At 34.0% G+C, this 23,055-nt stretch overlaps 2 protein-coding genes across 3 annotated transcripts in view; both read right to left on the bottom strand.

Moving 5' to 3' along the window:
* The window catches only part of LOC128155947 (voltage-dependent calcium channel type A subunit alpha-1-like), a 110,657-nt gene extending 101,677 nt beyond the window's left edge, over positions 1-8,980 (bottom strand). The window contains exon 1 of the mRNA XM_052817869.1: positions 8,813-8,980. The gene's annotated coding sequence lies outside the window, so the exon portion shown is untranslated. The remainder of the gene's footprint in view (positions 1-8,812) is intronic.
* A 7,178-nt stretch (positions 8,981-16,158) lies between these two features.
* Positions 16,159-23,055, bottom strand: part of LOC128192160 (uncharacterized) — a 29,475-nt gene continuing 22,578 nt past the window's right edge. For both annotated transcript variants that reach the window (XM_052864641.1, XM_052864642.1), the window contains one exon: positions 16,159-17,536. In XM_052864641.1, coding sequence (XP_052720601.1) covers positions 17,386-17,536 — 151 coding nt within the window. In that variant the 3' untranslated portion in view covers positions 16,159-17,385. The remainder of the gene's footprint in view (positions 17,537-23,055) is intronic.

Raw genomic sequence — 23,055 nt, 5'->3', positions numbered from 1 at the left:
GGCAAAAAAAGCTGTCGTTTTATCGATTCACGACACAAATTTGATTAAAATTTGGTGAAGGTCCTTTGTGCAGCTGTTTTAATCATTTCCTGTCTTTCCACAGACCAAAGGAAAATAATTATGTATCTGTAATTCAATTTTACATCATTTCCTTTTATATATTGATATTACTTAAAGAAGAAGATCGATAGTAAAATAATCCGTGGAAGTTTTCATTATCACCTTTTCTTGTTTGGTGAAAAAGAAAATTAACAGAAAATTCCAAATCTTTGAGTTCAGAAGAAGCGGACATTTATTAGAACCATTCTTGTGACAGCTTTGAAAGACGTATCAGTTTGAAAGAAACCAGCTTCAAACTTTCAAACTTCAAACTAGTGATAATTTTATAAATCAAAATAAGTTCCAATTAAAATTCCAGTTGTTATACGCAAAATTTAAAGGTAGAAAGCGCTTGGTCTTATGTGTAGATAGTGATACAAAACATAATATTGTTAAACCTTCCTCCTTTTCAATGCTCTAGAGATATGTAAAACATAGAAATATCAACGCCTTTCTCTCTTACTTGAAAATAATACCTTAAAGAAGAGTTGGACATGTTTGCAATAACGTTTGGCGTTATGTAACGGGCACGGTTTTTGTCTCATTACATTGCCATCTACGTGATCGATTTCATTGTAAAGAGAGCATCAAACGGCGAAAGAAAATTACCAATAAGAGACCAGAGAAAACCCACGAACACAAGACAGTGTCTACCCATGTCTATGTAAGGACTTCTCTTTATAAATACATGCACAAATATATCAGTAACAGTTGATAGGTAGCCGCTTCTGTGAGTTCTTTCCAAGCTGTCTGACATTTTCGGAGCTACAATTTTCTAAGCAAAGTATATGTACATGTATACAGCTAATCAAGCACTTTTTGCAAGAGTTTATATGATATCAATAGCTACTGTTATTTTCGCGGACAGGAAAGTAAAGACAGATCTCAAATTACACATACAAGTACAACAGCTTCAAATATCAAACAAGTGATTGTTGCACACATGGTAATTCTTCATACTTTTGACAGAATGATGTCAACTTGCTACTTTAGTTTAGAAGACAGTAACAGGGCACACCAATGCTTAAAAATCATGGGTGTTTTGAAATTGCTCAGTTTCTTGTGCTTCACCATTTTTGTGCAAAAGTTCAAGAAGTTTTGCAATCAATCCGGAAAGAGGAAATAAGTATTTCACTGTACTTCATCATACTTTTATTCTTATACATCTACCATTTACGATCAACTCTAACATTTAACTAGAACAACAGAACGCCACTGAAGAATCCAATTATGGTGCTGAGTATGTGGTTGTTTTGAGCATCTCGTCCATTGAAAAGCGTCTTTTAGGAAAATAAGGCACGTTGGTCACACTAAAGCTGGTTCCCGTGGAACGTGATGATTGGAGACCTTGTGTGTGGCGGTAAAAGAAATGGCTAGCACTGAGCGGAACATTTAAACACTTCTTTATCCGGAGGACGGCTGGTCGCGGTGGTCACGGTGTTGAGATTTGTTTGTTCAAGACGTCATCGGCATTCTTGAAACTACCTCAATTTGAAATCAACCGCATTTGCAATCTTTGACAAGTTGTTTAGACTCTGCATGGTATTCGTACAAGTTTTTCCCCCGTCTTCTATGGACTTTATAAACGTGACAAATTTCTGTATACAGTAACAAACCTATGAATGGTTTTGTTTTGTCGAGGACCAAAACGTTTTGTGTACAACTATATTTAAGAAGAAATGCAATCAAAGAGACAGTCTGTCCACTATTTTGCCGACTAAACTTTGCCACTAACCGTCTATAGAAAATTAGACGGTAATCACGTGATGTCTTTTATTCAATGAGAGAGCGTCGTAAAAACAAAATTAACAAATCAACCCTCAAAGATTTTTCATGGCAAATAGAATTTTTTATTTAGCTTAAAAAAACAGCATTACATATTTTAAAGATATGACATGAGACGTATATAATGCTGATGTTTATTTCTTTAAGAATCCGTTTTCTTCATCAACTAATTTTGTTTGTAATTTTATTGAGATGCGCTCTTTTATATGCAGATATCCACTTATAATAATCCATATAATAATAAGATTCATTTCCTTCCCCTATCTGTGACATTATCATTATCGCTTTTAAAAAAACCCCAGCAATCTCAATCACGTGACACTCAAACAACCCGAACACGTGCATTTCCGGATGAATATTAACTGCTTGTAAGCTGGTAGGGGATGAACTTGATCATGTGTATTTTTGTACTTGTGTTTAGAATTATTTAGGATAGTTTGTTTGTGGAGGTTCATTGTATAGTCTAAGCGTTTTTATCGTCACATTATTGAGATGTAACTTTTTACAGCACACATTGCAATCATTAGATCATTTATGTTACAAAATCATAAATATCTTTCATCTGAGCAAGCAATTGTAACATAATGGCGATGCCTACTATCCTTACTGTGTATTCAACACATTATTTATTTATGACCTTGCCTTCGGAATATTCCCGTGGCGCGCCCCATTGAATTACGTTTATTATTACCTTATGCTACGTGTAGCTTTATACTAGTATATAAAAGTTGAATAAAGAGGATATATGTTTCCCTGATAAATACTAGTATACAGTTTACACTTGACACATCAGCTATTTTCAGAAAGGTTCGAATCCCATTGAATACTGAAATGGTAAGTAGTCGTCGGTTACCACTGTATATCAATGCTTATGTTGCACAGCTAAAGTAAAAGGAAATTCAAAAGAGCTTGAGGGGGATTACTAGATTTTTTATCCTCTTTCACCAAGTTCAGGCAACCTCCCAGAAGATCGATCCCGATTATATTTATAAGAGTGAGCATTACACACATTCTGACCAGCAAGAACAGAAGGACCAATAAGCTGGAACAGAAAAGAGACTTTAATCGATCAAATTTCACGTTACTCTGCACATAACGATGTGTTAAACCATTCAAAAAAAATTATTGAAATGAAATATACTTCATCATACTCGTCGCTTACTTTTTTCCTTCTCCTTCACCCTGCACTCTCGCCATGAGCTCTTGGGAACAGCACTATCTTTGTGGAAAAACTGATCATCACTAATAAACACAGTTATTCATACACATGAGAGCACTAACCTTATGAAATACCATTTACATGTATGTACATGCAGTATGGCGGGGTGGGGGTCTAACATTTCATGTCCGTCTCAAAATCATTTTTTAAAGATTTAAGGATCGTTGTGACGTAACCGACTTGCTTCACATTGGAATTCAAAAGTGTCGTTCAAATTTTTTTTTTATTTCTTATCAAGACTTTTTAACTACTTTTCTTCAGGTAATGACTGACGAAGCACTTGACAAGGTATTAAGTTACACTGTATTATTTATATTTTCAAAAGCAAAGAGGAATATGAACAAAACAGGCTCCTTTCTTTTAACGGTTTGTGATTTGGATAGTATTAGAAATTTTAAGATATAATTGCAATTCACTGGATATGTTCTCAAACTTTATTTCAACCCTCATTGAAAGTTAAAGCCTCAATTTTATTTAACTTTCCCACCTGAATGAGCCAGAGATAGAAACTACTTTAACGCTTAAAACTATATAACAAAGTTCATTTTAACAGAGTTATCTGCATATTACATTACATGTTTAAACTAGCAACAGACCTATCTGCGACAAAAAATCGCTCTTAACTTCAGCACAGAGAGTATAGAAGTATCAATTCAACCAATACAGTATCAAAATGATAATTGTAGCATGTTTATTAAAAATTCAACACTTTCTTAGTTCTGCTGAACACGTACATCTGGGGAAAAAATTTATATATCACAACAATCGCATCACAATCAATTTGAAAGTGAAATTTAACATTTATCGAAAGTGTATGTACATGTTACATCAACTGGGTATTTTGGCCCTTATTTCTTTTTAAATGAATCTGTTCGGGTTCATATATAGTCAGTGACAAAGCTGAATCATACTGACCATCAAAGTACGTGTAGCAATCATTGCAGAAAAAAGTTACATAACATTCTAAAACGTGCCACGATTTTCCATCAATGCTCTTCCTTCCTACCCTAAACCCCTACCAAAAAAGCATTTTGTGTTTGATGAAAAAAAAATCGCGATTAAATAGGCGTCAAAAGAGGTTGATTTCATAGTTTTACATTATGTCGTAATTAAAATAAAGCTTCGTTAAAGTAAAAATAAAATACATTCCTAATATATACAGTAGTTATTCTAACTAAGAAACAATTTAAAAACATTTTTCATGCATCACAGATACTGTTGCTAAAGCCTTTGAATATTTCTAAGCTGACAAATTTTCTCTTTTTCCTACCTTCATACACAACTAGTTTAATAACAACCTCTAATAAATTAAACAAAAATATGTCCTGTCTGTGCATTGCTTTCATTAAAGTTTTGAGTATTATTATACTTTTTTTTTACTGTATGACTTCTTCCAATATAGACCAGAAAAAAAACATACTGCTATGGAAACACACATTTTTAACCTTTCGGTAATTTCTACTTATGTCGCAGACATAATCTGTGACGTTATATTCCATCGAGACTGTCACATATATAGGAAAAAATCCATAAGGCTGTAAGATAATGATATTTTCTTTAAAGGCAAGTTTTTTTTAAAGCAAACACCTACTTCTTGTAAGAAATATAATATTTAAGCTTTTTCTTGTAAATCAACATTTTTTAACTTAAAGGTTTTTTGCAAGAGAATAACACTGGTTGGGTGTAAATGCAGACCTTCAAAAACAGCGATAAGTATGGTATACACGATATATATGAGAAACGATTTGTGAAAATTTAATAATTAATTATGAAATGTTTATTATCAGGGAAACTTGATCCGCAAAAAGAGCGAAGTGGCTGAAGAGGCACATGGTATAATTTTCACAGATCGTTAAAAAAGTCAGAATAAGCCACGTACAAAGACGAAAACATGACTAACAAGAATAGATATAGGGTATCTTACTTCAAAGCTATTCGACTTTTAAATTACTTGAATTTCACTGTGCTTAGCCGATCTCTCAGTTAAGATTAATGAACTTGCTAAGAAACTGGCATAAACAGTTCTTCATGTCCATGGCAAATCTTACGTCACTAGCAAAATTCTGTCATCCAAAAAAGAAATGAAAAAGACACACTCATACACAATAAATATTTAAAAGAGATTGTGTGATAACTAACGAACAATAATCATGAAATATTATAATTATTGTAATAATACATGCAATATTCATTATCGAAGAAAATGTTTAAATCTATTTTCTTTTACGTATTACATATACACCGATATTCTAAACATTTTTTGTATTGTTATGTCTGCTGATCATGAATAAAACTATATTTTTCAGCCCAGTGGTGTAAAGAGTACCTGACTATAGTAACATTTTTTTTTAATAGATAGTACGCACTTATCGAATATATTAAAAATATACTGTTGATATCAGTTTCGCTAACAAACTTTTGTTTTATTGAAGGAAAGGAACTCGCAAGATAATCGTTTGTTGATAAATTGTATTTAAAAATGGGTTCAAATTCAAATTAGCTTCCGGTGTGACCGATTTGGAGTTGATTATCACCTGACTGCGACCACTTACGTAGTAAGCGAAATCTTTGCTTGCTCTTTAAGTCTTCTGAAGCAATAGTTGTTCTGTTGATTCGAGAAAAATTGTCCTATGAAATACAGAGTTACGAGTCGCATGGTTACGAGTCTCATATCACCGTGCAAAATTCACTGTTCAGTTATAACTTTATTTTGGATTTTACTTTTAAAATTCAGCATCTGTTTCGTAATATTTTCTCACAGTTTATTTCTTATAAAGTTATTTATTTAGTGATTGACACTTTTCGGACTCTATATGTGATTTCAAAGAGACAGAGTGCTATGTCTCAAGGACTGTTAATCTCTTAAAACAACATTGTGCAATTATCAGTTTTTCATTTCTTGGTCATCAAAGACTAACTGAGTTTATTTAATTATTTTATATCTGTGAACCTTTCACTCAGCTTACTTATGTCATCACCTGTCAATTTATACTCATTGTTTAGATTCTTATATATAGTTATGTACAATTGTCAATCGGCAGTCTGGAATACGGCGGCCAGCCTCGGCCACGTCCGACTCACCCAGAGTCTTGAGTCCGGAGGCCACTACTGGCCATATCCGACTCGTTTGTAATATGTCTGTCTGTTAAACTGTTATAATGTTGCCATCGTTGATTCGCGTACAATAAATTCGGATTCCTGCAACAATCGCCTGTTTATTTCTCTGGATCTGTATACTGGTGGACCTTCGGGAATACGGCAAACCTACCTTTCGTTTTTACCTTACGGCCCACAGCGCGCCTCAACCTTATACCTTATACCCTTGACGCCAACATTCCCTCACCCCGTCCGTACTGCACACGGCGGATACAGCTCAAGAAGAATTCCCTAGCACCGTACAAATCTACGCGGTCATACTCATAACATCCAAGGCGTTTTTGGGAGTTGATTTTAATCAACTCTCCTATGCAGTTACTCTGGCAAACCGAAAGTGAAACAGTGTTTGGACCTAAGCACAAATCATCACCGCTGACAAGATTTAGTTCTTGAAAATAATCGATAAATTCGATGTAATGTATTTTGAAGCATTGGTTTTTAAGAAACTTATTTATGATAACCTTAAAAATAGTCAGATGTTAAATAGTAGGAACAATTTAGATATTTTTTGCAGTCGTATGTATTCATACGCCAGAGTTCAATAAAGTCTCGTTCAACCATCGGCTGTCTCCGTAAATCTCCGACAAGCAGAAAGTCATTCTATATTTAGAGGTCGCGTCATCAAGCTATCACGTGACCTGGTATACACATTCACTTGTTTGTTAAAGATTAACAGAGACAGTCGAGCATCTGGTTGAACGAGACTAGAGATCATTATTGCTTGGATCCATACAATTTTTTGAGTACTGTATTTCGATTACTTATACATAGGTTGATGGAATCAATTCTATCTTTAATCATTACACAACACGATTCATACAGGGTTTTTCTCAAAATTCTTGTCGGAAAAGTCCGAGAATTCATATTGTATAAAAATGTGCGTAATTCAAAGACAGATTATAAACTACTTGCCAAGCAAAGTAACATATCGTTGATTTTAAAATGAATAATAATCGATAAAATCAACTCCCGTCAGTACTTCAGTACTTTGATTTTTTAGATAAACATATCAAATTCTTTCACATGGTCTCATAAAAGTGAGGAGCCAACTCCATGTTAATTCAATTTTTTGTATGTAAATTTAAGAAAAATCTTGGGTGCGCCCCCCCCCCCCGGCCTCCACTGATGCTACGTGCCTATGCAACTTGACAAAAGTTTTCTAAAAGATTTTTTTCTTTTTTTCTCTCTCTCTCTCTCTCTCTCTTTCTGGCCGGTCACGCCATAGGTGAAACGGATCTTAAAGAATTAACAAAATAGGTGCAGAAATAAAATTTAATGTACATGTATGTGTATACTGTTTGGTGTAATTTAAAATTATCATTAGCTTTGTACAATAACACTTTACAAATGACAAACTTTCGGTTTTCTGGGCTAGTCAGCAAATGTACTTGCTTGGGTGGGTTGTTTTTTTCGAAGAGTAGATAATAGACTACATTGTATTACTCCCTCTACAGCCTTGCGTTTGCAAAGATAATCATAATTGATGTATTCTAGAATTTAGTCAAAAAAAAAAAAAAAATCACGGATAAATAAAAAAATATAAAATCGTCATCGCTTTCAAAAAACACCGTAACAAACTGGTTAAGAACCCCCATTCCAGTAGTGCCTCAATCACAACAGAGCAGTTGATAAATTCACGCTAGCTGTAATGAAGGGCTGTTCCAATGATAGATACAGACAAATCTAGAGTGTAGGAAACAATTATGGACAGGTTTGGAGATGGGAACCAATTTAACTGTAAGTTATCACTCAAATAAAAATTGATTGACAATCCAGAGCTCCTGGTCTCGTATCATCACCAAAGAGCCCGTATGACAACACGCTCTTGGACCTTTCCACCAGCACATTAGATAATGAATGAATGTTTTATCTCAAAAACATGGTCTGCCACCTAATCCTTTCGTAACATGAAAGGTACAATAACACGGGGTCCGATAATAATGTTTATTGCAAGTGGTCTTGTCGAAGACAGGCAGAAAATCCAATACTTCTTCAGTTCCAACCAATTCATAAAGGTTGTTTTTGTGAGCCATTCGTTTTCATTAGTTCGTTTATTAAACAAATGCGTGTCTTTATTTTTAAGAGTTTTTCGGAAAAACTTTATATCTCTTTATTTTCACCCGCATGGTATAAAGTTATAACGAGACTATTGAAATTTCCCAACAGCCAGCATCCATACCAAGCAAATCATTTTTTTCCCGAAAGGAAATTCAAATAGTTTTGATATTAATACCATTTGAAAAATAACTCCGCTGCACAAGTATGAAATAATTGCACATCATTATTTTATAAAGCCTTTAATACAGTGCCAGTCTCTCCATCTTCCTGTTTCATTTTGTGTCAAGAACATCAGTTTAACAAATAAAAACGCATTTCGATAGATGTATTTTATAACCAATATTTTGTTTCATTTATTGAATGTTGTATATAACACAGATTTCATGTTAATTTAACAGTTACTTTTTTCAATTTATGTTAAACTTTAAATTCTAATATGATTTCAATAACTTGCGACTTAAAAGTAAAAAGCTAAAAAAAAACATTTTGACGTACCTTCTTCTCAAAACTTTGCTACACAACTGCAACAAAAAAGCGGATAAATCCATTCCAAAAAAAGTCACCGAAAGTGTAAAAAAAAAATATCCAATTTTCCGAAATTGATGTAAATAAAAATCCTCTTCTGATAAAAAGGAACTAAAGGAAAAGTATCAGGGAGAAAGGCATGTAACAGCTACTACTCGGTGAGCTAAATAAAACATGCGCTGAGCTGGCATCTAGCACTAACTAGTGTATTGGGCTATTGTCACCAAGTCTTTCTATACCTGGCTAGATCTTCCAGCGCCAGCATCGCAGTGCGACGTCACTCCGATAGCTAGTCATCAAACGGGCATTAATTTGTATCAAGAAAAATTCATACACGGGGAGAAATATGAACTAGAAATGTTATTGATTTTCTAATATACGTTGTTAACGCCTTTTTGTCTTTGTATAACATACCAATTATTTTGGACCTTGTTTGTTTTAGATATATAATTTGTTTTTCAAGATGGGAGAACCGTTTTATTTCAATTACCTCTTGCATCAGATAGCAGAGCAGGGTGGTTCTAGATTGTGCCGCGAACAGGTTAATTTGCCCGATGACTTTTTTTCTGCGTCGAGGTAGAATAATTATTGAATAATTATGCCAATGATCAAACTCGTAAGAGATATGTGTGATAACTAATGTCTGATGCTGTAGCGAATAAAGATTAATAATAAATCGTTTTGTTGCATTTTAACAATAAACTTGACGTTCGTTTCATTAAGCATTCGCCTCCGTTTCTTATTTTAACGTTGTCATGAACTGATTGTCTCAAAAACAAATTCCAATAGGCCCGTATCTTAATTTGGGCAATCATGCATTCATAATTAAAATGTCATATACACTGTTTGATCAACTGTTTCCCTGATAAAAAGCACAAACATGCACCATAGTTGAGAGAGAGAGAGATAGAGAGAGAGATGGATGGATGGATGCGTTTTGGGGAGTTTAAACAATTAAACAATTACACAAAGGAGAAGAGAGTACGATGCCTGTCGAATCCCCCGCACCTAGGATATTTAAACGACTTGTGATAATTTCAATCATATAATAGAATCTTAGATTTTAAGGTACCATGCACCAGTTTATGTACAATATAAAACTATTACCTGACCATTAACAAACATACATTTATACTTTACACTTTTCTCCATAGTTTCATTTCTGTGTTTTAACATTACAATTTCTGACTGTACTAGCGTTATTGTTTTTTTTTTCACATTTTTTGGACTGAGCATGAACATGATAGATATTTTTATCGCTATCTGAAGGGTTTTAAATATTTTTCCAAGTAATTTTATCACATAAGAATTGGTCAAAAAAAGTTTTACCTGAAAAGAAGCAAAGCGCAGCAATTAAAAAAGAAAACGCCCTCTACGATTCGAACACCCTCTCAGACAACAGTTACTGTTTAAAGTCCTCCGCCTATCACACTGAGCTACTTTGACACAATGATAATCAGTGTGAATAACTTTTATAGTTTGACAATTATAAATAAAGTTTCAAGCTTTTTTTAAAATCGAATTTTGACCAATAATGGGCCTAGATTCCACTTTGATAAATAAATAATAAAAAAGAATGAAAACTTTTTCTTTTTAAAAAGTATTTTTAGAATGAAGTCTAGACCCATTCATACCCAAAATTTGCAATTTACTAGTATCACTGTAAATGGTCAAGATTTAGGCATAAAGCGTCGCTTGGTTTAAACCTATATTTTTTGTGATTTCAGATTTGAAGCACATTATTTACAATCACCTTGAAATTTATAGTGTAAACAATGTATACATACCAAAAATGAATATTTTAGCAACATTGTATAAAAGTACTTTTTTTATTGATCCAAATGGGGGAAATTTAACGCCTTGTACGCCCCTGTTCTTTCCTCAACAGACTTGTGGAAGTGCCATCTGAGAAAGGCATCTGAGATAACTTGCTTATACGATTAAAAGAAGCGATATTAAAGGTGTTGATGGAATACTTGATTGTCATTTTAAAAAATACAAAGGTGTTAGCTAATACATTAAACCTTACGAGTCTCGCGTCTCGCCTGATATTTCGGTATCGGGTATTTTCTTAACTGTAGATACATGTACCTTGTTATAACGACTTGGGGTATTTTGTAACAGGTGTTTCAACATAAAATAAAAAAGCAAAACAAAACAAAAAACCCCCTAAAACAAGGACAAAACAACAATAAAATCAACAAAGACAGCATTAACAAACAATTCGTATAAAACATTGCTTATGACTAAACATTTGCTATAAATAAAGACAACCTATCGTCTAATTGTAATTCTATAATTCTAATACAGCGTAGACTGTACGCTTTAAGTAACAAAAGACCAAAACATCAGCCAAGCTAAAATAAAGATGCAATGTCGACAAAAATGCATTAATAATCACATCGAAATTGCGAAAACACCAACACCACATAACTGGGTTCTTCAGTTAAGACATCAGCAAAAAAAGAAGACACAGCAACATAACATCAACTTCGCCCGTAATATTTGTCAAAAAAACAGCAAGAAATATAATTTGTAAGATAATTACAGACTTAAATAGACAATTACCTAAGACAAAAGCAAGATGGCATCGCATTGACGGCAATCGAACATTCTAGTAATAGACAACATTACAGGACTAACAAAGCTATCTTTAATAAAAGCTGAGCAATGACAAAGACATCAAGTTATTCCTCTAAATAATAATGTTGGACATCGTCAAATCAGCATAAACGAGTACATTTCAAATTAATTCAAGAATTTGTATGGCGGTGTTGACAGTTTCTTCTCGACCACCGACCACAACTGGAACCTTCGTAGTGACCTCCCCCCACCCCCCGCTAAGTTTCCAACAAATGACAAGACCTAAGCCTTCACAAAGCCTTTACCGTCATCTAGGAACAGCGTGACGACTGGGCTACGCTGTTAATCTGATTATCATAGATGAAATTGGTGGAAATCTATAGAAACCTTTGATGTATACCGACTAGCCTGCATTTGATGCCATCTTATGTAGACAGGCAATGGCACACGCAGGAGTGTGTGATGTATTAATCATCATAATACTCCAGAATGTTTCATTGGAAAACAAATTAACAATTAGCTTTAAAGTTTTTATCTTGATCGTTGTTCTATTTATAGATTTTTCCCAATCTTAAGTTTTCATTGCGCATGTTTTTGCGCATTCTAGTTTGATACAGTGGATTTATACTTCCTATGATTTTTTTTCCATATCATTTATAAAATCGAACACAATAAACAAAATAGAGATAAAAATACTATTCAAAATATATTTTTAAAGGAATTTTTTTTATTTTTTAAACGATTTTTCCGTTGTGCGATAGGGGAGCGTTGCCATTGCGCTTTTAAGATGTTATGATAAAATGAAGCTCTGTAGGAGTACGTTATAAGAAATTACATAAAAGAAAAAGTCAAAATTGTACGCTGTTGAAATTTTATACACAGAATTGTGCTATCCTCGAGGACATTTTCCTTATTTTTTAAATGAATCCATTTTACCAATCTTCATTCGCAATGCTCCAAATATATTGCAAAATTTGGTGCATTTTAATATTCTGAGATGGCCCCCACTAAAAAAACAGACGGTAGAATTTAGTATTTTACATATATAAGGTATGAAATGATATTACTGACCATATTTAACAATTTGAGAAAAAAAGATAAGTGTAGTATTTTTTCAATTTGCTTCGAAGTGTGAAAAATGACAGTTTCCTATAAATTTCTATAGTACATATAAATGTACCTCTATTTTGAGATGGTCCATAAAAAGAGCCAGAATTTTTTTTTTTTAACTTCGCAAATAAACTAGAGTTTGTTTAAATGACATATGGTTAAAAAATAAAGAGTTTTGCTACTGTAGTTTTTCCGCAAAAACCCCCCAATTTTATATAATTTTCCTTGATATTTCATTCTTTATTTACAATTTAATAAATAAGGAATAATATATCAAGGAAAATTATATAAAATTGAGGAACGCCTCGTGTGTCCTTAAAAGTAACTACTTGACGGGACCATGTGTTCATAAGTAAAATTTGGCGGTTTAAAAGGGCGGAGTTAACATTTTACCAAATATGATTTATTACATTAATTGTTTAATCCCTCAAATTATACCATGAATTTACTAGTATTCATTTATATTCATATATGATTATAGACCTTTTCTCCACCTTTTATTCATTCATTTCACCTACCAATAAAAAGATTCTAACATCATAATTCACAACTCCCATTTTAATAAGTACTTCTCTTTTGTTAGCAAATTTAAGGTTTTTTGTTGTAGGTTTGAAAAATTTGGCTCATACATTTATTTTGATACAGAAATAATTCGTGTCTATAGCTAGAGCAACAAATCTGCTTAGGACACACCAAAACATGCGCTAAAATCACGTGTTAACTTCCGAAGCTATTGTAACATTGAGAAGCTTGAAGTTGAGATTTTTCGTCAATATACAGGTCGATATAACATTGAAAAGACCCAGACCATAATACTGACAACTCATACACAGATAAACGAATCCCATAATGCCTATACATAATTCTTACATATCCAGGTTAATGGAATTAACTTACCGCTCAAGGCTTGAATAAATGTCGGGTGTGACAGGGATTTTTGTGTCTTACTTAATACATCAAAATACATGTCAGGTGGCGTTTGTTGTTGAAGATGCTTTATAGCAACTACACATGTTTTCAGCGCTATAGAACCTTTGACAAATTCAACGAATTCTGAAATATCTCCTGCCCCGTAGCTAATGGAAAAACCCAAGAAAGTCGAAGAAATCGGGTATTTTAGGCTAGCCAAGAGAACATGGGAAATTTGAATTGTCGACGCGACTTCTAGCTTGATTGTCTGTGCAATCATACACTAAAAACCTAATTCTAGTGCAGTAAATTGAAACAGAACGACGGTATAACCTCTGGGAGAACATGAACTTCCGTCGTATGTCCCCTGTCATGGAAACTGACGACTGAAGACAGGATATGGCTGGCAGAAATATTTAATTTACTTTTGAAGACATGATTTACTTGTCTGATTGTGTCACAGAGGGGAACCCAAAGGCCATACCTCTTACTCGGGTATAGTTTTTATATATTTACAACTTTCTAATAAAAATCCCAAAGGAAAATCAATAGTCTGACGAGTTCAACGCTTTTGCAAACAAGTTTTTTTTTGTATAAGTAAGCAATGGTAAGCAATGAAAGTAATTTTACAATTAACATAATTATTTTAAAAATTATGAAGATAAATATCACATTCAATAAATAAGCAACAGACATGGAAAACATTTCATTTTGAGCATCGTTTCCTTTCAACAGCAATAACCAAGAATGTTAAAGGGGAAAACATTCCAGATTACAATTACCCACACGTGACATCTAACATGCAAAGACAATCAATTTCATTATGTCACTATTGGGTTTCTGTGTCAACATGCAGTTTAACTGTCTTTTTGTCAACATACAACTTTTTAGTCATCAGTCGGAGATAAATGTGGTAGAGTCTGGTACATGGCATTCCTACTAGCTCTGGCTAGTGGGTTAACCCTTAAGTTCGATCAGTAGAGTGCTGGACTCGAATGTCAGAGAACCTGGGTTCAACCCCCAAAAGAGGCTCTGTAATATAAATATTCATAGTGTGTGTAAAAATTATCAAGTGATTATATACGAATACAAAAAAAAAAAACACAAAAAAAACAAAAAAAAAACAGGGAAAAGTTGCGACGGCAAAAGAGAGGAAGATGCGAAAATGTTTGTGCTATAAATATATGTATGTATATCAATGTACTAGTATGTTAAACAGTGTTTCCGATTATCCACCGCATCGCCGTCTTATACAGGAAGTGACAACTGGTTGCATCACACACATGAAATAATTATTTCTTAAAGGTGAAATACAGAAGTAAAGTCACAGAGACTGCTCAGTATGGTACTCATGCATCACAAAAAAGACTTTAATAAGCCATTACAGAATAAGCAACATGTGTTGGCTATGGACGCCAATACGTTACAGACCAATCACTAACGGTAGGTCTGGCATGCTCTGCACGAATTTTGATTTGTCATTAACCTAAAACTATATGTTTTCCACTTGTTAACCATCTACATGTATTTTATACATATCATTGAATTTTTGTGGCTCTAAATTCTGATTTTCGTGAGAGTTTTACACCAGATTCTATCTATATTGCAGTTTACCAACTTCCAAAGAATCATAACATCACTGAGAGAAGAAATGCATGGCTTAACAATAGGTCGAGGGGCAGGTCGCACAACGAGGCAACAACGGGCAACTTTTTAAGCAATTGCACAAAAAAACTCTAAAACACTGGCATTAATATACAAGTTTTTTTTCCATACATCTTCATATTATTATAAATTTAGGCGATAATATTATGCGGAAAACCGTTTTCTAAAAATGTCAGTAAATTTTTGATCCAATGTGTCCTTTTTCTTGCACCCCTGCTCGGTGAAATTAGAAAAATATATATTCATACCGTAAATTTACGTACGGTTGTCCCGGGGACTTGGAGTTTTAATTCTTTAAACTTATAATAAATGCTCTACCTTAAAAAAATAGTTAATGAATGAGGAAGGAGAATATGACTTTCTTATAACCACTTTTTTATACCCCAGTTCCTCTGAGCAACTTTGTCTGCATTACCTTCAATCAATAATGGTTTCAAACATTTTTGTTTTCACACTTTCCATCGGAAAGTTTTGGTTGAAATATATACAAGTATAATTCTTTTATACTGACAGTTTCTGACTTTGGTGTGCTATTGCTGTGTTAATATATAATATCGTTGACACTTGCGTACCATTTTTACTTTTCTGGTTCAACTCTGTTACAACATAGTAGTTCAAAATGTTAGTGACTGAAGATCAGGGCGCTTCAACTGTTTCATTTTGCTTGAAAAGTTCTGTTATAATTAAACTGGTTTTAATTCAAGGTAAGACGCTATGGAACAGTGTCTAAATCGCGTTTTGGACACTTTTAAAAATATCAACAAGAGTCCAGATTACATGTACCTCATTGTTAACATAAGCACGGGAGTGAAAAATCCGAAACAGAACAATTGATCACTAGGTAAAAGCAGGCGTTGGGTATCACTGTCCCGAGTAAGGGTAGGTTGTCTGACAGAATTCTAAACAGTTCACCTTTCAATTTATATGTGAATGTGGGGTCTGGATAGGTGGGATTTCTCCAAGGACATTGGTCAGTGTGTAACTTAATTTAGTCATGACAATCACAAGTATTAATATTACAATTATTTCAATAACAAAAATTAACAAAATTCATTATATGAGCATTTAATGAAAAGTAAAGAGTACAGCAAAATTAAAATGATCCTAATTACATGAATTGTCCCTATACTGCATTCCATTTCATCATAAACAATAGAACACCTCCAATGCTGACCGTGTCATTATATACAATGTCTGTCATGCCTTCCTCAACCCAAAGCCTCTCACTAGTTCTAAATCTATAGTTTAGCACTTCCAATTTTTAGTCACATGGCTTTATTGAGGAATAATCATTGGATGAATTTTTAATCCACTAAGATTGACATGACAATGTAAAAACATATTTTCTTTCCAAAGTATAAAGGTATACATGTAAATTTTTCTCATATATTTTTCACTCATAACTTCATAAGTAAAAGAATAAGTTATATACTCTAAAATTTAAAAATCTGAGCATCCAAAAACAGTTAAGTTTAAGAGTAAAATGAAAAATATTTTCCTACTCAATAAATAAGTCACAAAATACACGTGTCATATGTACACCAAACTCTCAAAATTATCAACATTAATTATATATGTAGTGACATACATTTCCATGATTTTTTGTCAAGTTTTTCAATCAAAATGTGACTTATAAAAACTGTTTCTTAAAGTCAAAACCATGCATTCCAAAATTTTAAAATACGCCCTGTTATACAATAATACATCAGTCTCTCACAATATTTTGTGCATTAAACACATTTATGACCCCAAAATACTCTATTTGTGTCATAACGGCATACATAAGCCATATAATATACTGTACAGAGACAAGAAGACCAAGTGCTAGCTTCAAATAACATTACCACACTCTGGTATATACATAATAACACCAACACTTCTCATCATAGAAACTGACACCTTTCACATTACACATTGTACTAAGGCCAGAGAAATACAGGTATAAATTGCCACATTCACTTTATATCAGATTCACAATTTGTTAATTAATACTCACTCATATATCACTGATACTTTTTAAGCATTTCAAAATCTTGTTATAATCTGCTTTTTATAAAACTACAAACAAACAAATAAAAATAACCCTGCTATAATGTACTCTCAAAAAAGTACACAGTACTTCTATAAAATGGACAAACTTGTATTTTGCAAAATGTACAATTTACTGAATTAATCATCGTCATCATCCACCCTTCAGTCACCATACTAAGGTCCCTCTCTGTTTTAGGTAATTTGGTTTATAATGGTAGGACACCCCAGGGGCTGAGTGGTGGTGTTCAGTCTATTGGTTCATCCTCTTCGTGTCTCTGTCGATACTCTTGTAGCGTCTTTTGGATCGTGTCTTTGGAGTATTTACACTTAGGCGAATTGCAGGCACACGTAAATTGCTTCCACTTAATAATCCAGAACTTTTCTCCATAATCAAATCTGAAACACAGAAGTGATGTTGTGTCAGTAACCCTGATGTGAAATGTTTAAGTCTGTAAACTCTAGCATGCCCTATAATGCCTTGTCTACTCTCATCTAAGTCAAAACAGACAACAAAGAGAGCGACTGGAGATCTGAGAAAATGCAAGCAAGTCAATACTTTCCATACAGAAAGTATTTTCTCTAAATAAAGGAAAAGTCTCTATCATATTCTTGTAATGCCTTGTCTGCACAGCTGTATGAAATTTAATGAGGTTCTTCATTCAGACATTGTTTATTGGGTTTTAAATGTGAAGAGACGAAAATTTAAATTTCGTTGTTGTGCAATGTCCTACAAGCTCCTGCAAATCTGTCTCTTGAGACAATCATCCCATTTTCGAACTGTTTAACTGAATTTATTTTCTGGATTCCCAAGCACAGAGGTTTTAAAGCCGCATTTTACAAGTTGTTTTATTAGACTGCTCAACATTAAATAGCAATATAATGGAATAAACTGCAAAAACGGAGAAATTCATGAATCAATTAAACATTAATTACTGCAGCTTATTAGCATATAAAAAGCAATTACCAAATTAGATAAAATGATTTATTCACAACAATAAAATTACAGCAGCTGTGTAGGGCCTGATTTCCAGCCGCCTCGAGTGGTAGGCGATTACATGGAGACTTTTTGGACTATTAACTGAGCCAATTACAGCTTAGGAGTCAGTCTATAATTATTATGATACCATGCCAATTAGTAATCTTCACTTTCAATGACTGCTGTCTGATAGATCCTGAAAAATTGGGAAAGAGAGGGAAAAAAATCAATCTGATCACCCAGCGGTTGACAAGGCAAACCAGATTTCTGTCCTTGGTGTGGATGACAAAATCTATACATCTTGCTCACCAACAAATTAATTATTTATTGACATCCTTCTTTGTGGCGGGTGTACAGGTTGATTCCTCCAGTAGATGCGATTGATTTAATGTTGCTCTTAGAGAACTTAGCAGGTCCTGCTGACTGAAATACAATTTTCAATCAACTTAATGCCCTCTTGCCAGATCAAACAAGATTAGGGTACCTTTTACTGACTTATCTTTCTTGGAGATCTCTCTCTCTCTCTTGCAATGAATTCATTTAAAGTCTGCATCTTTTGTTGGACAAAATAGCCTGACCATTACCCAACGCAATTCACAAATTAATCTTCATGTCAGAAAACATGGGCAAACAGTATATTAAAACACACAGTAGTCTCGTAATAAATAATAAAGTATATGCATCACTTCTTCACAGTATTATTTTTCATTATTCTATCTCTCATGAATATTCAACACATGTAGAGAAGTGTAAAGAGATGTATAGAGCCAACGACCATGTTTCCCTTATCGGTATCAAATGATTGCAAATATGCTGGACAAGAAAAAATATTCTGTCCTCAGAACTACATGATGGCATAAAAGATGGAACATCATTTAAGTATGGCTACATAAAAGGTGTGGGAACAGGCCTGGCTAATTACATAGAAGTGTGAGCATCACTCCCACGCACACAAATAAAAGGAAGAACTGTTGATAATAGAAAAGAGAACCCCCAAACAATCTAAATCACAAATACCCAGCCCTATAATTTATAGTTATGTCCCCTTGGATTGGTGTTTCCTACAGACATGTGCCACGTGACTTTCCATCACAGAGGCTCCGACTTTGCATCTCAAGCTTACCTTGAAGCTTACAGTGCCAATCAAGACCCAATGCAGGGATGTGGGAGCCTGTTACCATGGAAATATTCTATGCATAATAGACATTAAAATGTCAAACAGGGACCTGGTAAGGGGAAATTGGATCTGACAAGTTTAATAATTTGTAGTTTGTTAGCTACAGATATTGGTTTCTCTCTCACAGCCTTACACTACATAAGGTACAGGTTTATATTCAGCCAGGGTATTAATGAACAAAAATACTTGACAGTTTGTGCTGCCCTCACTAACCCCCAAGACCAAGAATGAGCAAATGAAAAATGAAAACTGCTTCTTGAAAATTGATTTCTTAAATGGCTGTTCTGACATTTGCTCTGGCTAAATCATCTTGGAAGTCAATTAGTAACAACAAACTCTAATCCCACAAACCTTTCCACAACTATGACAAGCTTTGCTGAGAGTGAAAACATTGCCAACTTGGGAATAGCAGCACTTTTTGTCTCAACAATTAATGTAATTGAACTATTTTTAGCACAATAAGACTGATCTATCCAGCTTTTATCTATTTTTACTGCGCATTTGAACTGTCAGGTTAGAATTTAAGTTCAGCCTGTTGCCTCAAGGAATTGTTACTTAAATCATTTTAAGGAATGAAATATTGGTACTCAATGAATCCAAAAGTAAGGCTCTGAAATATAAGACATCTTCTAATAAATTGCCTTGGAGATATTTACACAATAACTAATAAACAAGAGGCCCAGGGGCCACATCGCTCACCTGAGCAACAATTGCCTTAATTCTGATCAAATTAGCATTACAGTATAAATATCTTGACAACTAAGTACAGTAGATCTTGCTAAAAAAAATTGAAAATCTGCAAATTTTTATCCACCTCTTTTTTTTGGTAAATACCAAGCCCCTTTTGTTGTTGTACCTGTAAGAAGATTTTTCTCTATCCTATATACCCCTAACCTCCATCATGGCCCTGCCCTACCACTAGGGACTGTGATTTTGCAAACTTGAATTTACACTACCCAAGGACGCCTCTACACAAGTTTAAGCTTTTCTGGCCAAATGTAAAAATTCATCCCCCATTGTGGCCTCACCCTACCCCTGGACTATTATTTAAACAAACTTGAAACTATATGATCTGGGGATGCTTCCACTCAAATTTAGGCTTTCCTGGCCTAATAGTTTTGAGAAGAAGATTTTTAAAGATTCTATTTATAAAAATTTATCCCCCATTGTGGTCCCGCCCTACCCCCAGGGACCATGATTTGAACAAACTTGAATCTAAATAATCCAAGGATGGTTACACACCAATTTGAACTTTCTTGGCCTAATAGTTATTAAAAGAATTTTTTTAAAGATTTTCTTTATATATTTCTGTGTAAAATTTATCCCCCAATTGTGGCCCCACCCTACCCAGAGGGACCATGATTTTACCAAATTTGAATCTACACTACCTGAGGATGCTTCCACTCAAATTTGAGCTTTCCTGGCCTAATAGTTTTTGAGAAGATTTTTAAAGATTTTCTCTATATATTCCTATGTAAAACTTGATCCCTCTCTTGTGGCCCCACCCTACCCCCGGGGACCATGATTTGAACAAGCTTGAATCTACACTATCAGAGGATGCTTCCATTTTAATTTGAGCTTTTCTGGTCTATTAGTTTTTGAGAAGAAGATTTTAAAGATTTTCTTTATATATTCCTATGTAAAACTTGATCCCCCTCTTGTGGCCCCTCCCTACCCCCGGGGACCATGATTTGAACAAACTTGAATCTACACTACCTGAGGATGCTTCCATTTTAATTTGAGCTTTTCTGGCCTAATAGTTTTTGAGAAGAAGATTTTTAAAGATTTTCTCTATATATTCCTATGTAAAACTTGATCCCCCAATTGTGGCCCCACCCTACCCCCGGGGACCATGATTTGAACAAGCTTGAATCTACACTATCAGAGGATGCTTCCATTTTAATTTGAGCTTTTCAGGCCGATTAGTTTTTGAGAAGAAGATTTTTAAAGATTTTCTCTATATATTCCTATATAAAACTTGATCCCCCTCTTGTGGCCCCTCCCTACCCCTGGGGACCATGATTTGAACAAACTTGAATTTACACTACCTGAGGATGCCTCCACACAAGTTTAAGCTTTTCAGGCCGATTAATTTTTGAGAAGATTTTTGAAAAAATACCAACAAATTTTCAATAATTCTCAATTATCTCCCCTTTAGAGAGGGCGTGGCCCTTCATTTGAACAAACTTGAATCCCCTTCACCTAGTGGTGCTTTGTGTCAAATTTGGTTGAAATCTGCCCAGTGGTTCTTGAGAAGAAGATGAAAATGTGAAAAGTTTACAACGACGACGACAACGACGACGACTACGACAACGACAGACAACGGACAAATTGTGATCGGAAAAGCTCACTTGAGCCTTTGGCTCAGGTGAGCTAAAAACCAGAGGTAAGCTACCGGGGTAATGATCAATACCATTCTTCCTAATGATCAAGTGATGGAATTTTTTTCCATTGTCATCTACACAGTGTCAGTTAAATGTTATGGGGAACAAAGACTGTCCAAATTTAGTTCTATATTTATTATACCCTTTATAATATAAAATTTAAAGGGGATAGAGTGTGATGAAATTTAAACAACAATATTTGCATATCCATTGTTCTTCCCCTCTGTAAGTCCATACAGAGGAACTGCAATTATTTGTCTATAATTGCAATTGCTCTGTCTGCATACTATGATGTCATAAAGGTGTGACGTCATATACTTTTCCATGACGTTATAGATTTAAACCACTATACGATACACCATGTGTTTTTCTCCAACTCCATAAAATTGATGTATTCATAATTAAAACATGTCTTATAATAACATTTTAAAGGAATTACTGTTATAACATATCATTGATTCTGTTAACAAATCTATGTGAATTAAAAAGATACATATCAGTCTGAATGTTTATTTTTGACGCAATAGCTAAATGTCAAGGTCTAGGCTAAAACATGATATTTGCGAGTGGTAAAATGCAAATATAAGTAATAAACAACGATTTTTCCTTAAACCTGGCGTTATGAATAGCAGCTGCTCTGCTGGCATATTTTCCATGATGCGCTAGCGCGCATCATGGAATATTCCAACAGAGCAATTGCTATTCATAACGCCATGTTCACTAAATAACGTTGTTTATTTCTTAAATAAATTTTCAATGATTTTCAATCATTTACTTATACAGTAAATATTCAAATTATCTGTAGACCTGCTGTTTAATGATCTGTCTTGTTAGCTATAAAGACAATGCCAGTGAGCATCTCACTTATAATTCATATTTTGTATTTCTGCTGGCTGCAACTCTTAATTGCAAAAAGTAAATCCAAACTGGAAATAATAATATTCAAAATACGGATTTCGTTTGTCAATTACTCAATATTAAGGTAATTATCCATACGTCACAAAACAACGTCTGACGTAATTCACGCGTTATTACGTTTTTTCCGTGCCCGATCTAATCGAAACCTAACGCTACGGTGTACATGTGTTTCAAAACAAAAAAATCAAGCTGATCTAGAAATTAATTCAAAACAAATCTATTAAAAATCCTGAAAACTGCAATCAATTAGCTTATTACTCAGCGAAATGAAAATTTGACTGGGTTGTGTCGATTGAGTACTCGTTTAGATAATATAGACCGCTTACTTTTGTCCTGCATAAACATCAATTCATTACATGGCTGAACTTAATCCAATTCTTTGAACATTAATCCCTGAAAGTCCATAAACATCCAAAATGAAATCCTGACCGAGATCTATATATATTCCAGTGCATAAATA

This window comes from Crassostrea angulata, chromosome 7, assembly GCF_025612915.1.
Source record: "Crassostrea angulata isolate pt1a10 chromosome 7, ASM2561291v2, whole genome shotgun sequence".
Lineage (NCBI taxonomy): Eukaryota > Metazoa > Mollusca > Bivalvia > Ostreida > Ostreidae > Magallana > Magallana angulata.
This window is presented reverse-complemented; position numbering and strand designations above follow the sequence as displayed.